General features: G+C 35.1%; 1 protein-coding gene across 2 annotated transcripts in view; it reads left to right on the plus strand.

Moving 5' to 3' along the window:
- LOC136028050 (Krueppel-like factor 6) overlaps window positions 1–12,441 on the plus strand; it is a 95,446-nt gene extending 83,005 nt beyond the window's left edge. The window contains exons 6-7 of one of the 2 annotated variants that reach the window (XM_065705643.1): window positions 9,416–9,639; window positions 11,143–12,441. In XM_065705643.1, the coding sequence (XP_065561715.1) occupies window positions 9,416–9,639 (224 nt within the window). In that variant the 3' untranslated portion in view covers window positions 11,143–12,441. The remainder of the gene's footprint in view (window positions 1–9,415; window positions 9,640–11,142) is intronic. The other variant, XM_065705645.1, reaches the window with a different exon arrangement.
- Window positions 12,442–27,183: the final 14,742 nt, after the last annotated feature.

Genomic DNA, 27,183 nt, shown 5'->3' on the forward strand with positions numbered 1-27,183 from the left:
TACAGCTGTTTACCAGGTATTGCTGGATGAATTCTGTCAGCCTGTCTAGTGATTAGGCTGATAAAAATGTTTACCCCCCCCCCCCCGTATCTGGTCGGATCAGTTGGAGACCACAAAAACATTTGCGTTTGAGCCAGCCTAGCTCTTAGTTCCCGCCTTCCTTAGTTGGAATCTAATGCTCCCTTCTGATAACTGTGTTTGTGATTAGAATTAAGCAGCCCCTTCGACTCATAAGTTTAATGGTTCTTGGAATCCTAAAAAGGCTTAAATAGAACATAAACGGTTGCTTCCGACTAAGTTTCGTAGAGATCCAACTACACCTTTGGGTAGATACCCTAATGATTATAATTAAAATACTGCTAGAATTGCCCCCCCCCCCCCTAAAAAGATAAACAAGTTGGATACTAGTTCTTCCTTCTCATCAAGTTTTGTTTACCTTCTGACTATACCATGATAACGATATAGACCTCTTCCCCCATAAAGGTAGGGTTATATACGGATCCTAGAAAGACAACACTAGGATGATTATCTGAATCTTACTTTTCCCTACCCCAAACTCCTCCACAAAGATCCCATTATATCCTGATAAGCAAAAGGCATTACTATTTCGTTAGCTCCTGCTAACCATCAAGTTTCGTTGAGGTCCAACAGCCCTTTCTGGCTAATCTAATGGCAAGAATAACGGGTAGATTGGAACTGGAATTGGTCTGGCACTGCCTGCATTATGGACAATTTGTTCATAATGGCTCATTGACACTGCGTTGTCGAAGCTTTCAGGATACTATAACTTGAGATTAGGCCTACAGTTATGTAACCTTGCAGAACAAATTTTCTCAGTAACGTGGACTGGGCCAAACCTGAGTTCTGCATAAAATTTTACGCTATGTAAGCTTATGTTACGTTATGGAATAGTCAACATAGTAGCTACAAAACGAGCTACTTGCGTGTTATCCTGACCACTCTAAAGAAGTGAAGTTGGGTTAATCCTAATAAAATATACCAAAATATGATGAAAATATAATAGTTTAGTTACACAATTATGAAAACCACAACAGAGAATTATGGAAAGCAGGCTGCCCAGAAAATAGAAATTACAGACCGGGACACCGGGACACAAATGACGACCGGGACACCGGGACACTCAAAGAGAAATTACAAACTGGGACACCGGGATACAAATGACGACCGGGACACAGGGAATATAAATGACGACCGGGACACAGGGACACATCATTAGAATAATGAGGTATAGATCTGAATACGGATTGTTTTTCCCATGGACAATTATATGTTGCATGTTCAAGAGTCAGTAAACTTGACAATCTATTTATATGCACAGACAATGGGACAGCGAAGAATGTTGTATATTCGCATGGTTTACGTAGTTAAAACATATATATATATATATATATATATATATATATATATATATATATATATATATATATATATATATATATATATATATATATATTTATATATATATATATATATATATATATATATATATATATATATATATTCACAGGTGGGACACAGGGACACAACTACAATGGCGCGTAACTAATATGGCGCGTAACGACTTATGCGCGCGGGGGGGCGCGAAGCGCCCCTCCAACTAGGTTTTGGGGTGGCGCGAAACGCCACCCCAACAGCTAGTATCTAACTAAAATACACCTGCATAGTAGTTTATCTCACTCAGGCTAAGTTGATTATCTGAGAGTGCGTACAGATAAACCAGTGTTAAACAGATCAAACTTCTTGAGTGTGGTCGGGATAACACGTAAGTACCTAAAATGAAACTTTGGTTTGAACTATTAATACATTTTTAAAATAAACTTTTCCTAGAAAGTCTTTCTATCAATTTGGTCTCTATCTCTATTCTACATTCTTAATTTTTTAACACTTTTCTAACAATATCTAATGATGATTACAATGCTTTCATGGATTTTTTCCATCAGCCTCGTGTGAAGTAACTCGTTGTAGTGTGATTGTTTACGCTTAACGTAACGTAACTTAAGCACTTTGCATACAAAATTACATGCGTGGTGTGAAAGCCGCTTATGGTTATAATACGTAAGGCAAAGCCTTTAGCTGTGCTAGTTTGAAAAGCTCTGTGGCTTAGTGTTAAACCACAGTTAGCCTCAGGTAGCTTTACCCTGTGATTAGTGCGTAATAGTTGTACTAAGAAAAACTAATTGATTTCAGGTATTATTGTACGCATCCTGAATGTGTTGTCCTGAAAAGTGGCTCCAGTTGGGAGGAGTATGTGTCCCCTTTATTTCCTCCCCTTTCTTAGATTTTGAAAATTATATTTTTGGTATTTTCATTGAAAAATTCCTAATTAGGTATTTTTATTAAAAAAGAAAAAATAAATTGTTCCCCCACTAAATTTGTAAAAAAGATTTTACCCCTCTCCTAATTTTCGTGAATTGACGATCCTGATCATGAACCTTGCCCTATGAGCACAAAGGCGGATCTAGAGCGAAGTCTTGGAGGCAGGGCGAACCCCCAAGGTTGCCAATAATTTACAAGTTTTTTTATTCCCCCGCCCCAGGGCGCCAACCTAAATTGATTTTCTTTAAAATTTGCCGGTGTGCCTTTTGCAAAATTGCATCTTTTAAATTCTTGACGGTTGTTACCAGGCCTATAAATTCGTATTTAAAAGACAATGACAGTCACGATTAATTAATGACTCAGATAAATGTACCGTGACTAAATCAAACTTCCTCTGAGACGAGCATTAATTGAAAAATCTATAGTTTGTTTGAAGCGAGGCCTTTCCGCTCTTACTTTACGGAACGGTTCTGAGTAATTGAGGATCTAGTTCAAGTCATTCTTTCTCCAAATAGGATTTAGATTAAAAAACTACTCCAACTGCTATGAAGAGTTTCAGGCAGTTTTTAAACTAGACATCAAAATTGCGTCCATCAACCAAGCGAGGGAGGGGGGTCATGTATATGCGCAATAATATGTTTCTGAGAATGTTTAGAGGTGGTTTTTGGTGAGGAGCAGAGGAGGCACTTGCCGTGGGTGCAGAAATTTTAGGTGCGGAAAATTTCAAATAAATAATATAACATTCATAATCATTTTGTAATTTTTGAAATTTTGTTTTTATTAAAATAAAGTAGAGAGCGAAATTTTGTTTTATTAAAGTAAAGTAGAGGGCGAAACTTCGTTTTTATTAAAATAAAGTAGAGGGCCTAGTTGGTAGTAAGCATAATCAAATTGAATCTGAAATTTTCATCTTTTTTTATATGTTTTCCCATATAAAGTCAGAAATAAATAAAAAAGTTAGATTTAAATAAATTAAAATTTTTGTTAATAAATAGACATTTTGTTAAGATTTGTCCTGACAAATTTAGGGGGACATGATTGGGAGGGGCGCTAATCAAGATTTTGTCCTGAGTGCAAGAGAGGCCAGAACCGCCCCTGCAAATGTTCAGGTTCTGTAAAATGTTCAAGTTCCTGAATATTGGTTCCCCAGAGGGAGACACTCTAGAACAAAAAAGAGGCATTTTTTATATAGCTAGTTTTACGCTCTTTTTTATGGATGAATTCGTGCTCGTGACAATCTTCCCCCCCCCCCTTGATGGTCCCATATGTGGCCCTTAGCTATATACAAAACTAAGATAAAATAAAAGTGGTGACATTAGATTCCTTATTTTATGCTCCTTTTTAATATAATGGTCGGTACCATCGTAATTCACCCCCCCCTCCCTGATGGACATATATACGTTTTATTTTGTGTTGTTTTATTCAGTTTTGTGCGACTTCGTTTTGACAAACTTATTTGAAATTTTAACTCTATCCTATAATTTTCCTATTTTACTCATTTTATGTAATTTTCGTGCATTTCGCCCGTTTTCTTCTATTTTGATAAATTTTGACTCCTCCTTGATTTTTCTCCCTGAAATAAAATCCTGTAAGCGTGACTGTCTTGATGGCACCGTGGTCTTCTGCATAGGCTTGCACCGTCCCGATACCGCAAAGAGTTAGAATATCATCCTCGCGTGGGCCAATAGCTGAAGATAATTTTTTTTTTATTCAATAATCCTAGTTTACCCACAAGAAGGGACCAGGGAGTTCCTTGATAGTGGTTTGAGAGGAAACCTTCCTCTTTTTAGGGAAACAGGCTGTTATTACTCTTTTCCTCTGCTGTGCAAAATGTGTTTAGAGATTACACATATGTTAGCTTTAATGCTACTAATCCTTTGTGCTTACATCCAAAATTTTTGGAAATATCAGATAATTTTTCTTGTGAGTTGAATTTAAAAAAAAAACTTGAAAAAAGTTAAATATATGCTTTTCAGCTTAAATTTTCGATTTCGTGCAGTTTAATATTCTCCAACAGCATTTTCGGAAGAGTATTGAAAGCATTGTAAGGATTTGGCATACCGAAGAGACTCTGGTAGGAATGCATGTGGGGGGGGGGCTCGAAGTTCAGGCCCAGATCGAAACCTAAATTTCTTCTTATTTAGAATAGCAAATGAAACTTGTATCTTACTATCTCCCCCCCACCCCGAAAAGCTCTTGTGTATGTGCGTGGTTTTTGGGATTGAGTGCATCTCGAGACGGGAAAAAAAATATATATAAACCGTAATTTTGAGGCTTTTTATGCTAAAAGAGACAGCTATAAAAACTTTCTCTGCGATTCAAGAATATTTATATGGGGCATGAAAACTCCTTCACTAAAACCCATCGTGTGCAGATAAGCTATGCAAGTTACACAAGCCCTGGTATTTTTCCTAAGATGGGATCACTCTTATTCTGTCAGATTTAATCTGAGCTGTAGATACATCTAAGCCCCCTCGTGCCAGAGTAGGACCGAACTTGGGAACATGAAAGGGATTTATCCAGACTATTTCCCTTCCTTTCGTTTATCAGGCAGATGTCTTCCAGACACATCTGACGAAAGAATTCTGCGGTTGGGAGGAACTGAGGAAGTCAATTGTTTGTTTTAACAGCCGGTGTAAAACGTGTGCGCGTGTGATAGGGTTGCACTAAGCATTCTAGTTTGGCACATATTGTAGAACAAAACTCTTTCCGTCATTCTATTAACATCATGTTTCCTTTTATACTAAGTTTGTAAGAAAGTTCTAATAAAAAATTTACCAGCCTGAACCAGGGTACGGTGTGTAGGGTAGCGTACCACGGTAGTGACCGTTTCAAATTTTCAAATGGGGAGAAAACCATTTATTTAGATAGTGAAAAAATAGGTTCAAAAGTTCAGATATTTCGATCACATATATAGTGACAGTCATCAGTAGCATTCCATTACTCATATATATATATATATATATATATATATATATATATATATATATATATATATATATATATATATATATATATATATATACATATATATATATATATATATATTATATATATATATATATATATATATATATATATATATATATATATATATATATATATATATATATATATATATATATATATATAAGAAATCCCCAATGGATCAGCACAAACACATAAATAAACATACACCTGAAAAAAACATACAAACAAAAAGGAAAGACAGAAGGAGAAAGGAAGACTGTTTTCCTACTTTAGTAATTAATATAGATCAGTACGTGAACGAGGCCTTAACCCTAATCATCCATCCAATTACATAGGTCAAACAGCATAGCCATACACAATCAACCAGACAGAATAGTCCATGGACAGGCAGCCATGTCGTAAGTAAGTATAAGTCGTCATTTACCAAATATTAAAAACAATAAAAAAAAGACAAATAATTCAGAGGCAACTACCCAACACAAGGGATCATCAGGAGAATACACACTTGTCTATAGGGTTGCGGCACTCCCCATCCCCCACCCCTCAATATTTTTCAGATTGTTTTCCCTTTTTCCAATGCCTAATAGCCTTCAAGGTATCTAGAAGAGGAGCACGAACAAACTCAGTTAATGTTGTATTGAAGAGGACCTTGATGGAACTGACGATGACAAAGTATTTTATAGGTATTCTAACTTGAAAAGCTATTTCAAAATTGTTAAAATTACTCTAAACCAAAGGCAAGACTTTAGGCATATATATTGGAAAAACGGCAGGCGAGGGAGGGAACTCAAGACTTGAATTTGGTAAACTTACATCTGGTAATGCGTGATCCTTGGGGTGTCATTTCTGGGGCGCAACGGACTTTATTTTATTTGAGTTAAACAGAAACGTTGAAATGTTTTTTGATACCAAGAGAATTCTCTATATTGGTCCAGTGGTCATCTTCTAAGTAAAACATTTGGCCCAAAATTAATTAATCTTTTTTGTTGTTGACCACCCACCCCCCCCCCCCCGCAAAAAAATCTCTTATGCGCCCCTCTTTTTCCCTCCAAGCCTCGACCTGTGTAAATTTATACTTCATAATACAATCTTATTGTCATTAGCTGTGTATTGAGCACAAAAGTTTGAAACAGAAGGCGAAATGGGGAAGTTCTTATTATTTTCTGAACTCCTTACTTGATAAAAAGACAAGAAGAACATATTTACGACTATTTATTGTCTTCTAGAAGTAGAATAAAGTGACATGAAAATTTAATCTTGTGTATGTTGCCACCCCCAGGAGAATTCCATAGAACTGCTGATCCCCCCCCCCTACCCCTACCTTTTGAATCAGACCTGTATGCATCTCTGTTTACGACTATAGATGAAAAGAATATATCTCGTCAAGGCTACATAGTCTTTTCTTGTGTGGGATTTGGCAACGTTTGCAGATTCCTTTGTTGATTCTCAGGCGTGCTGGTACATCGATTTCGCAAATGTTCATAATCATATTATGAATCATGGCCTGGTTAAAAGCTCCATGTTTTGCATTATATCGACCTTGAGAATTCCTTTGGAATTTAAAATGGTTTGTTTCAAAAATTTATTTCTACTCGTCATTAGCAAATTTATCAAAAGTGTATATATTCTTTTCAAGGATTTATATAAAAACATGACCGTAGAAATGGGAAGACTACACAACCAGGATATTTCCTGAAGGGAGGAATCTTATGTCCATATGTCCAGTGAAAATTGACCCAAATACTAAGACACTATCGCGGGTTTTCAGAAATTTCCTAGTAATCCAATAGCGATCTCTATGTGGTGTTGCAACTACTATTACTAACAACTCACTGCAGTACCAAGCCGCCTTGGGTCAACACAGCTACGCATGCTAATCCTCCATCCCAATCTATCCAAAGTCACCCTCTTCATACCCTCTCTGGAAGTTTCCATTTCCCTTAAATCTTTTCTTACGACATCCCCCCCCCCCAACCCAACCGAGGATGACCTGCTTTTCGTTTAGCCCTAGACGGTTGGCTGGATCTGTCATCCATCATCGCAAAACTATTCCCAGTCATCTCAATTTTTTTTTCATTATGTTCGTAGAAAACTAAGTAGAACAATATTTTTTGCACAGTTTACTGTTTGGAATACGGTTAGTCAGACGGCTAGCTAAGACAGTCCGTAGGTAATTTCTCTGGAAAACATCTAGCAAATCTTCCTCCGTTTTTCGGAGCGCAAATGCTTCAGAACCATATTTGACCAATATCATTACTGTTGCTTCCAATATTTTAATCTTGGTTGGCAGACTTATCTTCCCATTCTTCCAAACGTTTTTCAACTCTGAAAAAACACCCTGGGCTCTTTTCTATTGTACTTTTAAAATGTCCACGGCACACGCCGTCTTTAATAGTACAACCAAGGTAAATAAAGCTGACCACTTGATCGATCTTTTCGTAATCCAGCTTCATCTTTTCATCTTCACTCCCAGCCTCGGCGATTTAGTCTTCACAATGTTTATTTTCGAACCTAATGTGGATTTTTTTACCCAGTTATTCCAAGGTTTAGTCAGGGGCCGCCTGGGGAAATTTTTAATAAAAAAAAAAAAAATGCTGAATGCATACAGTAATATTGCTTGAGTTGCCGATTTTGTATTTATGTTTAAAAATAAAACCTAAATGTCAAAATTACTGTCTTAAATCTGGTGATTAATTTTTGGTTCTCTCTTCTTCTTTTTTTTACTGCAGCCTCTGCAGAATTTAGAAGTGGGTCAGCGGGGACGAAGCTCTTCCTTTCTAAGCTTATCAAACTTTTACTGTGTCTGGTATAAAATCCGGTGGTTTTATTTAATATAAATGGGACAAGTCAATTTCCATAGCCAGGTTCTATCAACATAATTCGAGAATTAATTTTCAAACTGCTAAAGTTGGAAGCGCAAAAAAACATAACTTAAGGCTTAGAAAAAACAATCACTTTTTTTGTCTTGCTGCCTGTTTAAGCCCTCCCCCACACACCCCCCAGACACTTTCGAAAAATTGTATAAGTGCTATATAAATTGTTACATAGTTATATTTAGTTACTAGCTGTTGGTGAGGCGCTTCGCACCAAACCAACACCTAGTTGGTGGGGGCCCTTCGCGCCCCCAAGCCCGCCCGCGCATGTAAGTCGCTACGCGCTGTATTAGTTACGCGCCATTGTAGTTGTATAATAGATTGTCAGGTTTACCGACTCCTGTACATGCAACATATAATTGTCCATGGGAAAAACAATCCGTATTCAAATCTATACCGTATTTTTCTAATGACTGCCCTTGAGCTTTGTTGATGGTGATTTCTAATCGAGTATTCCCTGTGTCCCCGTCGTCATTTATATATCCCCCTTTCCCCCCGGCGTCCCCGTTGTAGTTGTATTCCTTTGTACCGGTCGTCATTTACATTCCCTGTGTCCCGGTCTTCATTTGTGTCCCGGTCTTTAATTTCTCTTTGAGTGTCCCGGTCGTCATTTGTGTCCCGGTGTCCCGGTCTGTAACGTCATCTTATAATGACGTCATATACAAAGCCTTATATACTTGTAATGACGTCATATGCAAACCTTCTTTTTACAAAAAAACTTACAAAAAAAACAAACATGCATACAACTTATTTATATATATATATATATATATATATATATATATATATATATATATATATATATATATATATATATATATACATATATATATATATATATATATATATATATATATATATATATATATATATATATATATATATATATATATACATATATATATATATATATATATATATATATATATATATATATATATATATATATATATATATATATATATATATATATATATATATACAGATGATAGCCTATATTTGCTTTTAGATAGGTATTTGCAGATGCCGCAAAAAAGTTTATCCTTGCTTCTTGGCAAATTATTGGTTCATAAGTTTCCATGGCAAATCAAATACTTCCAAACTTTAATTTTAAACTTAATTTTCTTTTATTGGAAGGGGGTGGGATTCCTAGTGCCAAAGTCGGGTAAGTAAAATCTCTCTGATCATCCTATATGAAGGCTGTTCTTATCATAACTAATGTCCTGCCTTTTCAGGTGAAAAACCGTATAAATGCTCATGGGAAGGCTGTGTTTGGCAATTCGCCAGGTCGGATGAGTTAACTCGTCATTATAGAAAACATACTGGTGCCCGCCCATTTAAATGTGTCCACTGTGAACGTACGTTTAGCCGTTCGGATCATTTAGCACTACACCTAAAGCGTCATAATAGTGACAATCCACCAGTTACTCTACTTTACCGTAAAGCCATCTATGTTTAGGTAAGATATGTGCTTATGTGTTCAATAACTCATTGTGTTAAATGATATTTTTCATCGTGTTAATTTCAGCATATTAGGTCTAAACCTGGGGTAAAATACCTCCATCCCCGGGAAAAGGTAAGACAGCGGAACTTTATTTTCAGACCCAGACCTGTATTTAATGGCCCTCTTTTTCAATACTTCTATTTAAAAACAAGTCATTTTCGATTTATTGAAAAAAAACATATTCGAAAGTGTTTTAATTCATTTTCATCATTTTTCAAAGATTGGAAAACATGTCCTTTCCCCTTGCTCCTGGCAAAATTTCCATAGAATTTCTCTCTTGGGGGATTGGCTGGATGTCTGGTCGATTCTTTTGTATTAGTTGATTTTTGCATATTAGTCAATTTTCAAATAGCTCAGCAGAAAATAATTTTTGATTTAGTTTTAACTTAATCCCTTTTACTGTTAAATCCGTATGTTGATTAGACTTCCTTGAAAGAAAAAAGTATTTTCGCCGGTGTTAGATCCCCCTCACTATATTTTAAAAATATCTTCTTTTTTTAGGGGCAGGTATTTTCTTTTAAAAATGCCTTTTATAGTATTTTCAGTGCAAAAAAAACGAAAAAAAACCCACAAATTGCTTCCCTTATATTTCAAAAATTCCCCCCCCCCTGAATCTTTGTAAATTAATTATGCTTAGGTTTCTTTATTCACATGTAGAAAAACAATTTCTACTATTTAAAAACCCTGCATTTATATATATATATATATATATATATATATATATATATATATATATATATATATATATATATATATATATATATATATATATATATATATATATATATATATATATATATATATATATATATATAAACAATAAAAAAACTGTATTTTTTGCTAGCGTGCAGTATAAAAAGGATATCAGTCAATTTTTTGACTTAAATACGATAAATAATAATAAAAATAGTAACAAAACAGGCAAACAACAAGCCCGACTCTTTTAAATGTATCAACTCCATATCACACACATCCCTACCACCTAAACTCTCTGACACCCCATCACCCTTTTTCCCTGTCACCCCACCTTTCTACCAACCTCTACCATAACAAACCATCAAATTCAACGTTCAAAAAAAGCCCTCTCCTCCCCACCCTACCCAGAAAAATTAAATTACTCATATTTTAGCCACTCGACCAATTTGTTCCTTCTCATGATCTTAATGAGAGACTTATATTATGAATGTAAAAAGTTCATACAGGTTCGACGTTGCCATTCCTCAACATAAATTGGCCAACTTAAATATGTACAAAACTCTGATTGGTCAGCTAAAAATAGTGCGCCAATCAGAAACTAGTTACGTTTCTATGCATCCTATAAGTTTATCAAATAATACGATAATGAAGTTTCAAAAGAATCTAAAACGCAGTTAATTGATTTGTCATCTGAGGTGCTTATTTTAAATCATATTAATATTTATTGCTATGTTTATTGTTTTATTCAATTTTTTTTTTAAGGTTCTCCTGCAACTTTCGGTCTTTTGGATTAAACTACAGCAAGTTGGTGCCTTTTATTTGAAATTATGAAAAAAGGTGCTCTCAATGCCATCTACAAGAACGCTATGACAGACATTTGAAGTTTAGTTTTTCTACAGTTTTTGTGAATCGAAGTGTTCAGTGTGTGATTTAAAGACTTCGCCTTTTTTGCACCTTTGCTATGCGTTTTTGTTTGCTTTTGTTTCGGATAAAACAAAAGGGTATGCCTGGGCCAGTTTTTTATTCGTCACAAAAAGTAATATTCGAAACTAGAATATTTGGATCAAATTAGATGGTTTTCTTTTCAAAATATATCTGGGCCAGTTTTTGATTTAATTGAAAATCGGCGCTTTTTTTAAACGCATTAAGCCCTGTGTCGTTTCTCCACAATAAAGAACGCAGGAAATGGTGAATATTCGGTCATAACTTGCGTTTCTTATAATAATTCTAAAAATGTACTACGCATTATTGTATTCATTCAATAATGCGTTTGATACCATTTCACATAGAAAAGCTGAATATTTAGATAGGGATTGATTTGTTTTTCAGTTTAAGGATTCTGATGGCATAATCCTCCATGTCTTTGGCTGCGCTAACTATGCTGCGCCACTCTACGATGCTTAATTCTGCCGTCTTATTTCAAAACTTTAACTCAACTTAAACAAATTAAAACCTAAATTAATGCCAATTTATTTTTGTCCCCTAGTACTGTTTTGTCTATTTTTGTTTTGCCTTTTTTTTTTACTGTTCCTGAATTCTTAAGAAAATATCTTTATTTTAGAGATTGAAAGGAAATTCCTCATCATACCCGGTCTATGGGTGCCCTTGGCGTTTTCTAAACTTTTGTTTCATTGTGAAAAAATACCGCAATCTTGAACCGTATTTTCGTTTCTATAGATTTTATTGCGCCAAATAGGATTAAAAAAAAAAACTTAAAAAAGAAAATTTACACTAAATTTATATGAATTTGTATAAAACTTACCTTAAAAATCTTAAAACTGGGTTTTCCAAGCAAAATACTGTTAAAAACTTCTCCTAGGGACTCTTTATCACTTACAAAGAAAATTTTTGGGATTCAGTTTTTTATATAGGCTTTGAAATTTTCTCCAATTTCAAAGTTTAGTTCCTCTTTAGAACCACTGTACACGAATCGATTATTGGGTGATTTGATAAAAAAATTCCACGAAGTGTTGCACCTATATAAAGTAGCATTTAAGAGAAAACTTTAAGGGACATTCTGAAAGACATGCAAGACTGTGGTATTAAATTTGGAGGGGGGGGGCAGAGAGACTAAAGTATTGTATCAGATTAACGACGCTTCTTGACTACTAAGGTCCCTGCGTCGGCCCTGCAGTGCATTACTGCAGCATGATTCGATCTCTGGGTCCCGTATTACCAAGCTAAGGTCAAACCCACAGCGCCTCCACAGGACAGAGAGACTAAAGAGAGATTCCTCTTGCTTCCTTCAAATCTTCCTACAGAGGAAAATATTTTGTATTTTGTCAGAGGCTTAAACATCAAAAGCGAGTTTCTATTAATATTTTTGGTATACAAACCTGGCAAGGCTCAGACGTACTCTTACTGTTTTTCATAGCCTATATTGGACCAAAAAGGCTAAATCACTGCCAGTATTGCCTCATTTGTATAGGCTACTTTTTGTGATCTCCTAAAGTGTTCGCCTTGGCTATTCGTGTTTCTTTGCTTTCTATAACTTCAAATTGATTAATGTCTTACTAGTCGCATATTTTTTAATATTTGAATAAGTGATTGTCTCTTCCATTTACGTTTGTATTAGACAAAATTAACTTTAGTGCAATTGTTAAGCCTAGGTTTAGTTTGAGCTTGGTCATGTTGATGAAAACGACGTCAACGTTGACATCAACGTTTTATGTGTTTCTGTCATTATTCAATCAAGTTTACAACTGAAAAGTTTCTGAAGTCGTCAAATATGACCAAGACCAAAATTTTAATATTAAATTTTAAATATTTAATATTTAATTTAAATTTAATATTAAAACCGAATGAGGCTTAAATTTAGACAGAACTCCTACAGATAAACGGTATTAATTAGTTGTTAATTTTTGCTTCAAGTCTATTTGCCAAAATTAGTCATCTGGGCCATAGAATTTATAACTTTCGCTAACAACCGAAAAATCTGTCACACTATTAATGAAAGACCGAATGGAATTATCACTTATCCTTATCTGTAATTATTAACATGGAAGAGGCCTCTTTGAATTGTATTTTTTCTAAGTCCAGTCCTATTATGTACTTGTTAACAATTACTACTTGTTAACTATTAACAGGGAAGAGGCTTTCTAAAATCTTCAAAACCTTGAATGGAAAATGAATTTTTGGAAGTGCGAGGCCTCTTTTAGGAACATTTTCTTGTTCAAGATATTGTAGTACCTTAGAGGATCACCCATTATCTCATCCATTACAAACTTTTTTAGTTTGTGTGGCCAAACTATTATGTGGCTAAAATAAAACTGATTAGGTGGTCTTTTCATAACTTGTAGAGCTTGGGTAATAGATCCGAAAAAAACAACAACAGAAAACTAAAAACTGAGACCTACTTTCCGGAAATCTTAGAAAAACCATTCAACTTCTCCCGTTTTGTTCCGGAGATAAGAGATATATAGATTTAATGAAACGTACATCCTTAGAAAGTATGAATTTATTTTTTCGATTAAACGGAAAAGACTTTTTTTTTAAGTTCAAGTAAGGACAGTCACTTAAAGTTTTCTGGCATACCTTCTGCGGAAACGTTAACAACCAGCTCAAAGAATATATCATTTCAGCAATTTGACAGATTTGGGAGTTCCCCATGGTTCTACCCGCTTTGACTGAAAACCTTGCCTACACAGGGGACGTATTATTGGTGCTAGAGGTACACTGAATAGACAGCGCTTTGCTTAAAAATTAGTATTGACTATATTTTTCATCTTTTTGAACTAGCCTCTTGTTAACTTTTCGGACTGTTTACATATTCAAGATCCCCCATGAATTCTTACCGAAACTTTAAGGAAATATTATTTGAGTAATTTGGATAATTTGGGAGTTCCCTGTGATGCTGAGAGAATTCGTTAAAAGGCCCTTTGTCTTTGATACGGTTAGTCGATGCCGAGGCTTATTGTTCGGTATGGAACGACCTCAAAGGTTTGGACGCTGTGAAATTATTTGCGATTTCCTTTTAGTGCTGTTAATTAAATATCTTCGGTTTGTCAGGTTTAGAAACAAATTGAAAAATTAATATTTTTCGTTACTTAATTTAAATAATTGTTTATAGTCAGTAATAATTCAAATAGTGTATCCTTGAATAAATTAAATAATCGTTTAATTCTAACTGAAGTTGAATTTTAATGAGTAATTAATATCTATGATCGGTCTGAGCGCACCATCTATACTTAAATTTAATTTGTATAAATAAACAAGCTAAACCAAACCATGTCAGCCCCCAAAGAACCGGTTATTAAAAAATCTTACTCAGGGGCTTTGTTTTGGGGGGCAAGGAGGGGTAGTTCCCCCTCCCAATAATTTGAAAAACAATATTAAACAGCCTATGCCCCTTAACTATCTGGATATAAGCCCCTATTGCCCCTCCCCCCAATAAAAATGCTGGAGATTTGCCCCTGACCCTATTCCTTCTCTTCTTTGAATAGAAATGATTAATTTTTATCCACATTAAAAAATAATTCGATTTTGATTAATTATTCAAGGTATTTTTATTTGGGGAAATGAAATTGAATAGTAATGGAATTTGTTGACATGATAAATTTTTGATTTAAAATCTTAAAAATAAATCATTTTACTGTGAATCTTCATTTGAGAAAAAAAAAAAAAAAATTAAAATTATAAAAAAGTTTTTTAACATGGAGAAACTTGTGGCAATAGATCCTATCCCGCTAATTATGATTTTTACCTGCTTAAATCGAAAGTTTGAAGGTTAGAACGTAAATTCAAATATTTCAGTGAAGCACCAGAAACTAAATGAAGTATTCTGTTTTTTTTTTGTAAGATTTTTGTAGTTTCTGATAAATACAAACATTCTGTTTCATATAATTTTTCGTCTTTTAATGTTAAATTTAAGAATAACTTCATCCTTTTCTCTTCCTTCTTGTAACCACTGTCAATTTTAGTTACAAATTGGGATTGTTGGAAATATTTATTTTCTCTTATCCCCATAAGATATTCCCCCCCCCAAAAAAAAACTGTCGTTTTTACCCTTTAGATAAAAGTTAGTCTTTTATGTTCGGTCTATTTTAAATCAAAATTAAAAAAAAACTGGTAAAATGAAATAAACACAACTAATTTTTTCTTTAAGTTTTATAATGAAATCAAAAATTTTCATCGCCTAAGGCTGGATGGCACTGACTATGATTTTTTTTTTTCTGACTTAAATTTCATTGTCTTTTCAGTTTTACATTCATTTTTGTGCTAAATCTAAGATCAAAATTTGTCTGTTTAACTTTCAAAGCCGGATTTCTGAAATTACTTTTTACTGATGCCACAAGTTCATTCTCAGGGGACCAAAATTTGAATATCAGTGAAAACTGACTCTAAGCCGGTCGAAAAAAAATAGACTAAAGAAAGATCATAATAATGCTTCACATTAAAATGAGATAATATACAAAATAATAGTGAAAAGGCGCTTAGAAAATAAAATTAGGGAAAAAATGAAGAAAAAACTTGGAACATTCATTAATTAAACCATCCATCAAAATAAGAATATGTTGACTAAGATTTTATTTTCAGCAGGTGATTCAAATGTTTACCATTTAAATAAATTCCATTTATGGAAAGGATAATAAGTAGGGCTGAACCAGACCATTCAATATTAAAATTTGACAGGAAATATGTATATAGTTTTTTTGCGTAATTCTGGTCATCTATTCCTTATTGCAAGGATTTGATAGGTTAACTATAATTCTGCAAAAGGAGTATATCAGTCCCAGTTATATGATATTTCAGCTTTTAGTTTTCATGTATTTTTTCTTAAATGGTAGGCAAAAAGAGTTTTTCAGTTCCAACAAAACGCACAGAGAGCTATATTTGTTAAGGAAATAGTACTCCATCTGACGACCAGTAAAGTATTTCTGTTCACAGGAAATTACTTTTATTTCAGTTTATCTAATACGACTCCAACCACCGTGGGAGTTAATTCCGTTATATCCTATATAACGGACGAATTGTTTTCTGTTTTCAAAGAAAAAGCTCACCGTTAATGCAATGTTAGAAGACTTTCAAAATTTTGAAGAGGGGTAGAATTAAATATTGATATTTAAAATAAACAGCCGCCCAATTTATTATAATCCCATTAGCAAGTAAATATACGACAAGCCTACGGGGGGTGGATTCAAAAGACAAAGAGATAGCCTACCATCATTAACGGTTACCAGTACCCCAAGGTAGGGCAGGGAGGGGGCATTGCCAAGAAAATAATTTTTTTTTCCGGGCTTTTAAATTTTGCTGATATAAAATTGTAGATGAAACTTACCTCTGTCATATGCAAAAAGTCAGACTGCCCTTGACCAAAAGAAGTGTCATTAAAATACTCCAAAGATTTGATATTGGGGTTTAGAAACAGACCTGCACATTTTAGATATAAAAATAAATTCATGTAAAACCTGGCTTTACCCCCCCCCGAACAGCTGAGTGTCTCCTCCTCGTACAGCGAGGATTCGATAATTCGAATAGCGATAATTCGAATGTTCGAATCCTCGAACAATGAAGATTCGTTAATTCGAGGAGCGAAAATTCGATCTATGCACACACAGTAGCTACAACGGTTGGTATTTTATTAGGGCTTCATTGGGATATAGTTTTTATTTTTCCTCGTTTTTATGCTATTGATAGTATCCTTGTGCGTGGCACTAATTTGGCATTTTAATCCAAAAATTCAGGCAATCATTTTTTATATTTTATTTTTAGCTAGTAGAAAGTTTGAATAGTATTTACCATCCCTTCCTTACCATCAATGCAACTTAGTTTAGTTTAAATTGGAAGAGTGTTTAGTTCAAACGTCGTATGTTGTTAAAATATTGTTGAATAGTAAAGTATATAAGATGAGTTTTCAGTCTAGTAGGCTTATCCCATTTTTGTTAATATATAATCAGTATGGCTGTTGGGTGATAATTATTTCATGGAGATGTTAACTTCTTAAATACGTTATACATTATAATACATTATACGTTAAATGAGCTAATACGTTGCAAAGAAAAGAAGAAAAAGTGGATTCATCATTGCCCAAGAGTTTTTCTTCTAAACGAGGGGACGTTAGCATGAGGGGAATTTAGCATGCTTCATTTATGTAAAATAGGAGTAGAGTGAGCAGGGGCTGAACCAGACCTCTGAAATATCTTTTAGTCCTTGAAATATTTGATGTACAAAGTTGAAACGCACAGTCAATATTCACATTCTGGCCTCAAGTACACTTTTTTCAGAGTTTCATACCTTCAATATGATACAAAACTACTTTAATCCTCTCGATGATTGACTCTATGTATCCGTGACGTCATTTGGTTGGAAAAGGGTACAGTATGCGCCTCCTTGGAGTTTTTACTCTCCCTCTCAGATTCTGACACCTTTTTGGGGGGGTATTTTCATTGGAAAACCTTTTTTGTTAATTTTTATTGACAAAATCAAAAAGACAAATTTGTTCCCCAACCCTCCTAAGTTTTGAAAAGTACATTGTTGTCAGCCTCTAAATTTTTGTGAACTGAAGCCACTGCTATGCATACCAACTAGATTTGTAAATACTAACCATGTTAAAAATGTCCTGATAATTTTTCCGATTGCTTAGTAAAAACAAAACTAAGAAGTTACAATGCAAATTTTGAAGCCAGATAGAATTTTGAAAAGCCTACTATGGAGACTTCAATTTTCATTTAGCTATAAAAGAAAACTAAAGTTTTCAACCAAAATATAGACGGATTGGATGGTAATTCCTGTGCTGTATTGTTGCTTGTGTTTCTATGTATCTTTCCAATCTTATTGTATATTGTTTTTATTTCTACGTAATGTGATTCTTTTGATCAAATTTATGCAAAATTTAAATGGAAGTCTATTTTTTATGCTAATGCTTGTTTTGTTATTTGCCTATATTGTTAGTAACTTGCGATGAAATAAAGCGACATATTTGTATATTATTTACTTTTCTTCTAACTATTATGGAATATACTCATTTTTTTAAGCATTTATCTCCTGAGCCGTTCTGGCCGAGCGGATTGGTGCGCTGGATTCAGGATCCTTTGTCTAAGAGGACGCGGGTTCGAATCCCAGTGTACCCAATTGTCTAGTTTGGGACGGGGTCAGTGCCGTGCCTTTAAGCTTAGCCAGGGTCGACCCAGCTGTAAATGGGTACCTGGAGAAATCTGGGGAAGGTAAACAGGAAGGGTGTGCGAAAGCACAGGATGTTTGGCCCTCAAACCCCGATTAAACGTCCTGGCCGAAGGGCCAAGAAACGGAGATTAGCTCCGCCGGTAGGATCTGTAAAGTCTGATGCCGTATCGTTTACCTTTACCTTTATTCATCTCCTGTTACATTGTAATGAAGTGTTTGTGGTAGGAGGTTTACTAAATGGCATCCACTCAATATTCTATCTCCAACATCGAATCCGTGAAAATTACCCCTCCCCATAGAACTCCTTGCCGCATTACACTCCGCCTGTCAAAGCTATAAATCATTCCTAATGTGTGGAGAAGTTTAAATTTTTGGAGGTTTATGAGCTCAAAATGTTCTAAAGTAGTTACTCCCCTCTTTCCATAGATTGTGGAAATATTTTCTTTGGATTTTGTTTTTTCAACTGAAAAACGCTTCCCCCTCAAAATAACCTTTTTTCTATCTTCATTAAAAAAAGGAGAAAAAAAATCCTTGCCTGATAAATGCTGAACACACGATAAGTAGGCTATAGACACAATTCGTAACTAAATTTAAAGGCTACATTATTTGCAAAAGTTCCAAAGGTCCACAGGTTTTTGAGGTTTGACAACTTGTTGATCACAAAACCAAATATTCCTATATAAAGTTTCAACGCAGTTTCGACATTATCTACAAAAAGTCCACGAGTTTTGAGGTTTGACAACTTGTTGATCACAAAACTAAATATTGCTACATAGAGTTTCAGCGCAGTTTCTACTCTCACTAGTTATAGCTGCCCTTTGATCCATTAAAGAAAGAACCGGAATTATCTCATATGAAGACTTTTTTTTATTGGACAGAAATTTGGTTGCTGAAGTAAAATTCGATTCCTGTCATTGGAAGGACGGTTAATTCGGGAAAATTAGAAAAAATGACGTATTTTTAACTTACGACCGGGTTATCGAATATTGATGAAATTTAATATTCAGAAGGATCTCATGTCACAGAGCTCTTATTTGAATCTTGACCAGATCCGGTGACATTGGGGGGAGTTGGAGGTGGAAACAAATCTTGGGGGAGTGGAGAGTGGAAAGATCGTAATGAAAGTTGGTAGGAAGAAGCTCTCGGCTCATCCGACCTCGTCACAAGTGCCATATGAGCTACTTTTAAAATGAAATCACCTGTCAGTCCTAGTATTTTTCATCATCGTAGTTGACAAAAAACTGCGTACCAAATCTGTGTCTATAAAACACTCTAGTTGACAGGAAGGCTTACAAGAATGTACTTGGAGGACCGGAGGGTGTGTGGGGGGGTGGGGTGGTTGAATAAAAACGTATAAATAAATCGAGAAAATTATGCAACATGCTCGTCAATTCTACTTTCAAAAAAATATAAGATTTTTCTTTATTCGGAACTTCAATTTTTCCTCGTGCGTGAAATGGCACCTGACATATCACGGATATGTACCACTCTGTCATTTTTTTAAAATGTGACAGAGTTGTCTGGTAAAGCCTTGCCACTGCAGATCGTTCATTTATGAAAGCACATGGGATGCATTATTTTACTTACGTGTCCTTCCGTTCCAGATTCTCCTTCTTCGTTTACAGAATGATTCGTACTCTTGTCATATGCTAATAGGTGTCTCTGTTCTTTTATTTTGAAGTCAGATAGATAGCGATAATCATAACCAATGATGCTAAATCTTTTGTCTTCGTTTTGTGAATGTTTTTTGATTACTGCAGGAAATCCAAATAATGCGTTTTTGATAATAAATACCCCTTACTAAATTGGATACAACCCATGTTTACAATAACATTCATTTCATCATTTGTAACTTTGATGCAGTGACAGCTGGTTGATTTAAATAATCCTCCACTTCTCGCATTTTCATGTAACCTTTGGCATAGTTGTTTGTGTCTCAATATTTCTTTCCAAGATATCCATTGGGTTACGAGAGATCCCAAAATTTAAAGGATGTGCAAGGCGTTCTTCAACAGCTTCATCGGGACCTTAAACGTACATTTGGTCATATTTGGCAGTGGTTCAAAATCATCTTCAGGCGTTTGTGATGGATGTGCCACTAAATTTATTTTGTGATAAATTTGTCCAGCTCTTTTGAAGTTGAAAAATTACGACAATTGATAGTTCGATCATCGCTTACGTTGGATGAAACTAAAGGAAAACATGAGTTCAATTTGCGAATTTGTTTGTGAAGCTCCTTAGAGAGCAAGCGGTGTCCTAGAAAAGGCCAAACCAATTCATTTGGAAATTGTGGAGGTTGCAATGCATTTTGACGAAGTAATCAGCAAGTGGTGACCAATTCATTTGAAAATTGTGGAGGTTGTAATGCATTTTGACGAAATAATCAGCAAGTGGTGACCAATTCATTTGAAAATTGTGGAGGTTGTAATGCATTTTGACGAGGTAAGCAGCAGCTTTCAAATGAGTAATCCTTGATGGCTACTGTTTCTTCGAGAAAATGAAGGACTCCATAGTGAATACATACAACGTTGAAGGGCCTCAATAACTTTAAGTTAATACTTGCGTGGTTTACTATCCCAGTACGCCAATTTTCCAGAAAAAAATATGGAGCCGTTTCCTAGAAAAAATTATACATTTTTAATTATTGCCCGTTTAAAGAGAGTAAATTTGCATTATGAAATTTAAATAAACGTAACCTTGCAGTATACTTACTGTTTTTTCTAATAATGCATTTCCCAGTTTTGGCTTATCCTTCGATTAATTAAAAAAACTTTTTCCACAAAATAAGTTTTTCAAAGAAAAGTAAAGAACTCCATTAAACCAAAAATGAGCAAAAATAAAATCAAATAATTTACCAAGCGTAAAAATGCCACAAGTCAGCATCAATTAATAAATGAAACCCAAAACCAAGAGAAATTATAATAAATAATCAAGTCAAACGCAAAATGAACAGAAATTAACATGAGCAGGGCTCATAACCCCTATGCCTTCCCTAGACCAGAACATAATTTACAATTTCCTGAATTTTTTTTAATGTTTTCATTTTCGTAAGTTTAGGAAATCAAACATTATTAACAGTTTAAGGAATAAATATCAGGATATGTATATTAAACTGACAATGCACATTCATTTATATTTTTTAGTAAAGGGCAAATTTTTAGCATTTTTAGCGCACGGCAACCACAATATTCTGCATAGACAGCATCTTTACTTCTCCTTGCCTGCAGCTAGTGGGGCACTAGACCATTTTAGAGAGCAGTATAGTGGCTCATTTTAAGGGAAACTGAAGTATTTAAAAACCTTTTGTAATTAAAAAAGTAATTTTGAAAATCAAACAGTTTTTGGTAACGAACTGTAAGTAAGAGGCGACCCGGCTCAATAGTAACAGATGCTGTAAAAAACAGAATTTCGATACCGATAGATGCAGCAAAAGAATCAGATTTTAAAGCTGATTTTAAATATATAATTTTCATAAAGTTTTCATAAAGGATCGATATAGTTCATCATAAATGGTGTTAGTCAAGTAGTTATTAATAGAAGTTTTGTTCTTTAACTTGACAAACATGTAAAATTTTTCTTTAGCAGGAATTAAACCTGGAACCATCGAATTAGAATATAATGGCTTGAAAATCAAGAAAAGTGGCTGCAACCAAGATATTCGACAAAAACGGTCTATTTTTTTTGTTTTGTTTCTGTTTATTCTTTTACCGCAGCTAGTTTGGCATCGGAACATCGTAGAGAGCTGTTTAATAGGTCATTTAAAAGAAAATTACCACATATAGTGCCTTTTGCAGTAAAAAATTATTAAAAAAAGTATTTATAGCCTTAGCTTAAGCGGGAGTATTATCATCGGTAAAATTTTCAAAGGTATGGTGACATATTTGACCTACTCAGCTGCTTGATTCTCTGGCGTATGTTTCTTACTACTCAAAATAAGAAAAGACTATAGGCTTTTTCCTGTTTGTAAGCTAATCTATTGACATGGCTAAGGAGAGGTATAAAAAGCCACAATAAAGAACGCATTCTAGCCGTAGTAAGTGAGATATCAATCCAAAAATGTTAGCTGAGCTTTTTAGTAATTATATTATGCATCCTCATGGTTGCAGCTCTAGCTGTAACCTGGCAAAAGGCGAATTTACATAAAAGATCGAAATAGTTCATTATGAATGGGAACAATGTAAGTTTCATCTTATAACAATTAAGTTTCATCAGTGTAAGTTAGCATCTATCATTCATTGAGTTCGCATCCAGCATTTATTCAGTTCGTATCTAGCATTCATTCAATGCACTCGCATTTCGCTAGCTCCGATAATTAGTGACGTGTGATTATTGGCACGAGTATTTTGGATGCTCGGATATTCTTTAAGAGTACAGTGAAGAAATCAATTAGCAAATCCTACGTTTCACCGGGCCACCTGTCAAATGGTGATTGCCACTACTGGCGTGGGCCTGCCCGACTAACAGGTACGATTTTTTTGGCAACTGTTGTAAATTACTTTTGATAAATGTGAGCTACAGATAATGGCTAAATTTAGTATTCATGATCTGGCTCTAGCAAAGTTTCGAGGATTCCGCGGTTGGCCAGTTCGTATTATTGAGGTTTCGGATCGAAAGTCAAAAGTCTTTAAGTATCTGTTTTTTGCTACGGGTCACATGACACCCTGTTTGTTCTCGAGTCAGAGCTTATGCAATTTGAGGCAAACAAGGCTGAAGCTATGAAATTTTCCAGCAAGGGTGTAAAGGGAGCATTTGAGGATTTTATTCATCAACCGAACATTTATATAGAACTTTGCAAAGAGAAGCTAAAAACTCAAATTCCAATTCCTGGGCAACAAACTATAGCGAGATCGTCGGCTATTATTACTCGCATTTCCGTGACAGAACAGGAAATCCAAAGTGTGATGGAAAATTTTGCTAAAAAATAGACGAGAAGCTGGATGAAAAACTAGTGGCTACTGCTGCTGGTAGGCAGTCTCTATCCAGTGACGCTTTGAATGCCATAAAAGCTCAGAGTTCAATTATCGTCAGTGAGGTCTATTCAGCATTGATTGTTAAGTTTGAACCAAAATTCCTAGCCCTCAGTAACGAGCTGAAATTTCTAAGAAATCAAATAATAATTCTTGAGGAGAGAGTTAAGAATGCAGAGCAGAAACTAAATATGTATGATCAGGACTTAAGGCTAGACAGTCTTCTTTTCAATGGTATCAAAAAGCCTCCAAGTAGTGACTCAAAGTCTGTAATCGGGGGTGTAATTCGCAATAAAATGGAAATATCTGCAGTATCTGATGGTGATATTGTGGAAGTGAGAAGATTTAAACTAAACAGTTTTACAACTCGTCAAGATGCCATAGCTCCGGTCCTAGTCAAATTCAGGTCGAAGGAAATTGCCCAGAAAGTTTTTAAGCTTAAGCCGAAGCTAGTGCGCACTGGAATATTTATATCAGAAAACTTAAAAAAGCAGAGACGGGACATTCTGAGCCTAGCACGTGAAAAATACGCTAATAAACAAGTGTGGTCTGATCAAGGTCGCGTTTATATACGCCTTGCGAGTGATGCTTTCCCCAGTCACCTATAGTCGTTGCAAGATGTCGCTTAGATTGTTTTTATTTATTTTTTATTTTTAGTTTTTTTATGTATTATTATTTTTATTTTTTTTTTATTATTAGTTTTCTGTTTTTTTCCAAAAGGAATCAGTACAGTTTATATTGTTCTTATTTCTCGATAATTAGTTTTGCCGTTGCACCAAAAGGATCGGTTGGATGAATTAGAAAATAATGCTTTAGATGTTAATGAAATTTTAGAGTGTAAAATTGCTCAAGATAGTGCTGGAAAATGCCCTGAGCCAGTAAGAAAAAGTCAGTACGTAGCATTTGATTTTCCAATGCGGAAAGAAAATAAGAGTTTTTGTGTGTCTGAATGGAATTGCCATGTTACGTCATCGTTTGAGGATATTGAAATTTTTTTGTCTACTATGAATAATAGTATTGATGTATTAGGTATTTGCGAAACGTTTTTATCCATGGACAGATGTCTCTCGTCTTACATTTTTCCAGGTTACCAAATGATTTCGAAAGTGAGAAATCGGATGAGACAAGGAGGTTTGTCTTTTTTGTTGAAAAATGGAATAAAATTTGAAGAGAGGGACGATTTATGCCTTTGGATTGAAAGTAAGGTGGAATTTTTTTCTGTGGAAATTGTATTTGATGAGAATAAAAAAATAGTAATTATAAACCATCTAGCACTCTCTCGGTTGAGTTCCTTCATTTACTTGATGATTATTTATGTAAACTGCTGTCTGTAAAAAATGAATGCATAATCATGGGTGATTTTAATTTGATTTGTTATGTTTGAATAGCTATAGTTTTGAGTTTTTTAACTTGATATTATCGCATGGTTATTTTCCAATGAATCGCCTTCCTTCTAGAATAATTGAGCATTCTGCTACTCTTATGGATAATGTGTTTCTTCCTTCAAATTTAGTTCCTGATTCTTAGTGTGATATCATGATCCATCCGGGATCTGATCATCTTCCTGTTACATGTACGATAAAGCAATGGAGCCCGACTTACGAAAAGACTAGGCGTAAACTAATAAGAGATCTTCGGCCGGCAAATTTACATGAGTTCCGTGAACAAATAAGTGTAATATCGCACGAGAAAGTGTATGAAGAACCAGATCCCTCGCGTGCCCTTGACAGTTTTCTTGGGAAAATTACTCCGATATTTGAGTGTGCTTGCCCCTTGAAACTCGCTAGGAAAAAAAACGAGATATCCCCCGTTTACCCTGGATTGACGATGAAGTTATCGAAGCTATAAAAGCTCGTAACGCTTGCTTCTTCAAAAGTTTAAATGACTCATCTGAAGAAAGTAAAAATGAATACATTCGTCAACGAAATTTAGTGAATAAGTTAAGACATTCTAAAAAAAAATATTACATCGAAAAATTTAATGAACAAAAAGAAGATATGCGAGGCACTTGGCAGACCATTAACGGAGTGATTAAAGGCACAGGTAAACATGATGACCTCATAAATGCTATCACTGTCGAGGATGTTACAGTCACTGATAAGCAGCAGATTGCTGACAAGTTTGGTAAATACTTCTCTGGTATTGGAAGTAGAATCAAGGAAGACGCTTTTCACGGAGACCCAGCGAAAAGTGACACGCTCTTTGAAGATATTTGAGGTGAACATAATAAATTTCAATTTGAAAAAGCGTCAATTGAAGAATTAACATGATTGTGAAGAATTTACAGTCAAATGCTGCTGGTATTGACGGTTTGAATCTGAAATATTCAAAGTAGTTTCAGTGTATCTACTACCATGTCTTCTTTACCTCGTTAAACTGTCACTTGAAGTCGGACAATTCCCTGAAGCGCTTAAACAAGCCAAGGTCCTACCACTGTTCAAATCAGGCAATAAGTAAGATATGACAAACTGACGACCTATAAGCTTGTTACCACTATTCTCAAAGATATACGAGAAAATAGTACATCGACAGCTATATGAATATTTAGACAAGCTCGGAATATTAAGTGAGCCACAGCTCGGTTTCAGAACTAAAGATTCAACTGTTCATGCGGCATACCATCTAATGGAGGGCGTTAATTGTGCCCTAGAAAGGAATCTTATCCCTCTTACTGTGTTCATAGATTTTAGAGAAGCATTTGATACCGTTGATTTTAATCTTTTATTAAGTAGGCTAGCTTGTTTAGGAGTCCGTGAAAAGTGTTTAGATTGGTTTAGGTCTTACTTGCATGGTAGGTCCATCAAAGTAATGATAGATGATGTGGTAGGGAAACCCTTCAATGTGAATTGTGGAGTGCCCCAAGGTTCGGTATTAGGATCTTTACTGTTTCTTATATATGTGGATACAATGCGTTTTTACCTTCCTGGTGCCGTAGTTACATCATTCGCAGATGACACAGCACTTACAGTGATTGGGGAATCTGTCGAAGATCTTATAGAGATAACTAATGTATCTCTGGAGAATTTATCTCAGTTCGCAAAGCATAGTTTTCTTGAAGTGAATATTGAGAAGACTAATTATATGATATTTAGTCGTATCGGTAAAGTTGTAAATAATTACCTTAAATTACCTTAAATCGCATTTGCCAGCGAGATAAGGTGGTAGATCCTCCTGTAGTTCTCGCTGGTGGTGAGTGATGTAATTATGTTGGCTTAGCTTCCCAGTCCAGCCTCCACTCGGCCCTCTCCCAGTCCCTGTCGACTCCAGCCTTGAAGGAGTGGGGTGTCTCAGCTTGGATGGTAGACTCGGATAGGCTATTCCAGAGGGGGACCACCCGAATGGAAAAGAAACCACGTCGTTCCCTTCTCCGACATCCAGGCAGGTGAAGCTTAAGACTGTGACCTCTTGAATTGTTAGCCAAAGAGGGGGTGAAGATCTGGTTCAGGTGACCGGATTTGAAAATTTTGCGTGCCATGATCACATCTCCTCTATATCTTCGATAGGTGAGGGTTGGAAGTCTCAAAGATCCTAGGCGATCCTGGTAAGGGACATTATTTAAGCCACGGACCAGTTTGGTTGCTCTCCTTTGGACACTTTCAAGGGCTCTTGTGTCCATTTTATTTTGGGGAAAGGCCAAAGTCAAGCCAAACTCAAGGTGGGGACGGACAAGGGATTTATAAAGTTTTATAACCACACATGACTTTCTGGTTACAAA

Source organism: Artemia franciscana, chromosome 6 (assembly GCF_032884065.1).
Source record: "Artemia franciscana chromosome 6, ASM3288406v1, whole genome shotgun sequence".
In the NCBI taxonomy this organism is placed as follows: Eukaryota; Metazoa; Arthropoda; class Branchiopoda; order Anostraca; family Artemiidae; genus Artemia; species Artemia franciscana.